A 5,621-nucleotide genomic window follows, 5' to 3' on the forward strand; every position below is an offset into this window, starting at 1 on the left:
AGTTTTCAGTTTTTAAGTTTAATTTGTGTTGATTAGCATACCTAACTAATCCCTGGCCTAGAATGATCCCTACTTACGCTACTACGACTATCTTAATAGGGTTTAATTTGTGTGTTAGTTTTTACCACATCAGAAGCTACTACTCTGTAGCTTCTTCCACCAACTTAATAACATGCTAGAATTGTCTAGCATGCTCCAGGCACCTCACTTGCTTACCAAAATAATTTATAACATTCATTATGGGTTGGACCATATACCAACAGATACTACTTGTTGGACTAAATTCGCGCACCGTCATAGAAGGTGGTGATATACAAATCCAAGTAACCTATAAGGAAAAAAAAAACACCAATGAGCTAGCCAAAAACCGAGGGTGGGTGTGCTGGTCAAAGGCTCTCTAATGGTCAAGTTAGTGAGCAATATAAGTCTTAAGCAGTGGGCAACATAATAAGTATGAGATAATTGCGTTACCAAAGATGAACCCTAGATGAGTGTTATGGGATCATGATTTTCTAGGGCTGGAGTAAGGCTAATCCTAATACAGTTACTTCAGAAGTCCGGTCATGAAAAATCATGGTTGCACAATCATGATTCTAAAAAACATTAGGCATTAGTCGGGCTGCTGCATGAGGCCTAGTGGCTAAGTGCCTAGGCAGGTGTCTAGGCAGACTAGGCGAATTTATAATTTTTATTAATTTAATTAAACTTATTATAACAAAACCTAGTTATACTTAAAATGAGCCGTTATTATTAACCCCAATTTAAAAGTTAATAAAATTATAACCATATAAAATGTCCCAGCCCAGCCTTCCACTTCCTTTATTCCAAAACCTCGTTTCCATCACCTTTTCTCAATCTTCAAGAAAGAGATGTTGCGTCTTCTACTTTTTCTCAGAATCAAGCCTCATTTTTTCATCAGAGCTCTTATCACCTCCACAAGCTACTCTCATCGTCAGAGCTTCCATCTCAATTTGTGAAGAAATCTGAGGTGGTTCTTTCAACAACCAAGTGGGGTTTATATGTATCGCTGAGATTTCCACTACACTCTTTCTTTTCTTGTCAGATCGCAGCGAAATGGAGAAACGCCGAGGCTCCGACAAGGCTGCCTAAATCGCTGCCTACCACTGCCTAGATAGCGCCCAGGGCGGCCGACTAACTTTTGCCCGATTTTATAAACGCTTTGGCATAAATTCTGGCAGCACACCACCGCCTAGCGCCTAGGCCGATTTTTAGAACACTGTGCACATAGCCCCTAACTATGCATTTGAAAAGCAAAGTTACTTCATCTCGTGGCACTATTACTCCATCTAGTATCAAACTATAGGGATAAAGATACTTAAAGAAAATGAGTGTCTCTACCGTGCATGTCTTTTAGTTGACCATTAGGACTTAGCCGAATCCTCCATTTTTGGGCAAAGAAAGCCACCTAGCCTAAAGGATCACCATTGTGCCGAGTGTCATGACCGTCCATCTTGATTTATCTCTTCTCAACCCAAAACAAATATTTCAAGCCTAAACAACACATATCAAATCTCATCAATCGAGTCACTTTCCCAAAAAATACTACGAATTTCTACGTTGTTGAAGGAAATCAAATGTCCACTACTACTCTATCTCTATTGCATGTTTACATGGTGTAGCTTATAGAACAAGACTCAATATAAATATAATGCTTTTTTTTCTTCTAAAGAGAAATAATCATAGAATTCCATATGGATCTCTATATATTATAGTGAATATAAAAATGACATGAATTTCACAGCATTATCATTCTTAATCACTTGGATGCTAAAGTATAACTTTATACAAATGGTGGATTGTTGTGGTAGTTAAGATCGTCTTCTTTAAAATTTTCGTGTGCTTCCACATTTGTCTGTCCGGCCAAATCAAAAGTCTATGATGTGAAAGATGGTTTCGTTTTCTTGAGAATTCAACAACTATGCATAGTCCCTTCAAAATATACATTTTGGACGGCAACCGGCGATGTTCCTTATGTACATTGAAGAAGATTTCAACGCAAAATTTTGTTTGATCTTTATTTAGTAAAACATTTCATCTTTTTGTCCTGTTATTTTGTCAAATACTTGCATTACTTTAATTCTGATCTCTTCTCCAAGTACCTTGAGTTGGAGTAGATAGAGAGCAATAGAAAATGAAAAAGTCCGACTGAAAGCTACGAAGTCATTTTCCTCGATCGAAGGCGTAATTAAGTTAATCACTCATGACCAATTCTTATTGAATGAAACGCAGCTATCATCTTATAGATAACTCAGTAAACCAGAAAGCCGACCATCAAACATCACAACAATGAATTTTAAAATCTGCACCCACATTCCCAGCCAAATATACAGACAAAACACTAAAATCCTGCATGAATCGTCACGGTACGGTTACGTGTCCCGTCTGATGTAGCTAATGTTGATTTTAGTCCGAAGTAATGTTAGAGTAATCATAATTCGAAATATTAGCCAATAACATTTGACCGTAACAAGACATCAATAATGCTATGATAGGATGAAGAAAATATGATTATAGAACTATAGTAATTTGCAGTTGGAGTATGCACACGTAATTTGGTGTAACATATTGTGTAGTTTAGAATTTGAGTAAGGACAGTGTAAGATTTTTTTCTATTCAATTTCCGTCACACGATACATCAACTTAAGCATCAGTTAACTTTTTATTTTTTTTATTTTTTTATTATTATTTTTATTATTATTTTTATTATTATTTTTATTATTTTTTTTAAAGAACAATATATATATTTTTTTCACTAAGAGTGACATTTGGGGTTAATCCATAATAATTAGGCATCTTTAAAAAAAAATAAAAAAAAAGAAAAAAAAAAAAGAAAAAGAGGACAACTGGTGGCAAGTCACAATTATTTATCCCTTCCGGGAGTCGAAAGACTAACAAAGGCATTTCAGCCTCCCCCTGGCCACAAGTCTGGCTTCCACACCAACAGCGGATTTCTAACTCGTCATTCAGATGAGTTAAATCTAAAATCTTTTAACTAAATAAGGTCACTAGACCATAATGCAAAGTGCGCCCGCCCACTCACACACACATATATTGTGGTAAAGAAAATATGATTAGAAATGTTCTTCAATAATTTGTGTGATATATTATTTGAGGAAAAAGAGCTGAGAAGAGTATCCTTTTGATGGAATTGACTTGGTTGATTGAAAAACAAGTCTGGAATCAGGACAAGCATATAGTTCAACTCAGCCTAGGCCTCTCCGACTAAATAAGCATGCCTCCCCCTTCTTGCTTTTCTTTCTGAATGCAGACCCTTGAACAATGGCTCTCTTCAAACAAATTTCACACCTCCAAACACAAAATTTTCCCTGTCTTCTCTTCCACTTCTTTCTCTTCCTCTTACTACTCGAAAATGTCAACTCGTTCTCCTTCAACATCTCCAGTTTTGATACAAACACAAAGGATATCACCTACCAAGGTGATGCTTTCCCATCAAGAGGAGTCATTCAGCTCACAAAGAATCAAGTTGATGGTCCGCTAACTGAAAGCGCTGGCCGTGCCTTGTTCGCTCAACCCGTGCGTCTTTATGATGCCAGCAAGGGGAGCCTCACCGACTTCACAACCCATTTCACCTTTGTCATGAATGCCTTGAATGATACACGCTATGGTGATGGCATATCTTTCTTCCTTGCACCATTGGATTCGAAAATCCCAGAAAATTCAACTGGGGGATACCTTGCTCTATTTAGCTCCAATTCCAACTTCAACTCAACCAAGAATCAAATTGTTGCTGTGGAGTTTGACAGTTTTAAAAACAGTTGGGATCCAAGTCCTGATCATGTAGGAATCAATGTCAACTCCATTGTCTCAGTAGCCAACATTTCGTGGAAAACTACCATAAAAAATGGATCAGTAGCAAATGCATGGGTAAGTTATAACTCCACCTCCCAAAATTTAAGTGTTTTTCTAACGTATTCTAAGAATCCAGAGTTCAGCGCTGGAGATTGTAGTGTTTCGTACATAATTGATTTGAGGAAGGTGTTGCCGGAGCTGGTAAGTGTCGGTTTCTCTGCAGCCACGGGTGCATGGGTGGAAATACACAACATTCTGTCTTGGTCATTTAGTTCCACCCTGGATATCAGTAGTAATAATGAAGCAGAAAGAAAAATAAGAATTGGGGTTGGTTTAGGGGCAGGTTTCGGTCTTTTGAGTTGTGGATTAGGTCTCTTTTGGTTCATCTCTTGGAGAAAAAGGGCTAAGAAGATAAATGAGGCATATGATATATCTATGGATGATGAATTTGACAAGGGAACTGGGCCGCGGAGGTTTACTTACCGTGAATTAAATCACGCAACAAACAACTTCGCTGAGGGAGGCAAGCTTGGAGAGGGAGGATTTGGAGGAGTCTACAAGGGTTTGCTAACTGAGTCAAAAACAGAAGTGGCTGTGAAGAGAGTATCTAGGGGATCAAAGCAAGGGAAAAAGGAGTACATAGCGGAAGTGAGGATCATCAGTCGGTTGAGGCACAGAAACTTGGTGCAGCTCATCGGTTGGTGTCATGAACAAGGTGAGTTCCTTCTGGTCTACGAAATTATGCCGAATGGAAGCCTTGATTCCCATCTGTTTGGAATGAAGCTCCATCTAACTTGGACAGTAAGGCACAAAATAGCCCTTGGCTTAGCTTCGGCAATTCTGTATCTTCACGAGGAGTGGGAACAATGTGTTGTGCATAGAGATATTAAGTCAAGTAATGTGATGTTGGATTCCAATTTCAATGCCAAGCTTGGAGATTTTGGGCTTGCAAGGCTTGTAGACCATGGTTTGGGGTCACAAACAACTGTATTAGCAGGCACCATGGGGTATCTAGCCCCAGAATGTGTGACAGATGGAAGGGCTAGTAAAGAATCCGATGTCTACAGTTTCGGGGTAGTTTCCCTAGAAATTAGCTGTGGAAGAAGGCCGGTCGAAGCAAAGGCAGAACCAAGTAGGGTAAGGCTGGTGGAGTGGGTTTGGGATTTGTATGGAAAAGACCAAATACTTGAAGCTGTTGATGAAAGATTGAATAAGGAATTTGATGAGCAACAAATTGAGTGCTTGATGACAGTAGGGTTATGGTGTTGCCATCCTGATCCTACCGTTAGGCCTTCTATTAGGCAAGTGATTAATGTTCTCAATTTCGAAGCCCCCATGCCAAGCCTGCCTTCAAGGTTGCCAGTGCCAATGTACTTTGCACCTGCATTGAGTATGTGTAGGTTCTCCTATACGTCTAACCTCACCGGATCATCAGTAAAAGATCGAACTCAGTGTTCATGTAGCAGTTGCACTACCTATAATTCATCACAGTCAGCCGGCTCTTCGAAAGCTCTACTGAATTCGCGCACAACCGCTGTGTAGCGATGTGCCTCTATTAATCTTTTTTTTTCTTTTTACTTTTTGTTTGATTTCTTTGTTGTCCATGGTTAAGAGCAGGAATTCTTGTGCTTTCTATTGTTTTCGTTTATACAAAAGAATTGGCTTACTTAAATATTTGGTAAGTTATTTTTATGTTGTTAATTAAACAAAGTTGTACGAACGGCTGATCATATAGTTTAGATCAATTTGAGCTTTGAACTTGTATTAATATATCACGTAATTTATGATAA

The 5,621-nt window shown here is 38.6% G+C and overlaps 1 protein-coding gene across 1 annotated transcript; it reads left to right on the forward strand.

Annotated features, from left to right (window-relative positions):
- Nucleotides 1–3,258: 3,258 nt before the first annotated feature.
- On the forward strand, nt 3,259–5,621 carry LOC126605019 (L-type lectin-domain containing receptor kinase IX.1-like). The gene has a single exon (XM_050272369.1). It carries the CDS (start codon nt 3,301–3,303, stop codon nt 5,371–5,373), a length of 2,073 nt encoding a protein of 690 aa, XP_050128326.1. The 5' UTR covers nt 3,259–3,300; the 3' UTR covers nt 5,374–5,621.

Source organism: Malus sylvestris, chromosome 15 (assembly GCF_916048215.2).
Source record: "Malus sylvestris chromosome 15, drMalSylv7.2, whole genome shotgun sequence".
Taxonomy (NCBI): Eukaryota; Viridiplantae; Streptophyta; class Magnoliopsida; order Rosales; family Rosaceae; genus Malus; species Malus sylvestris.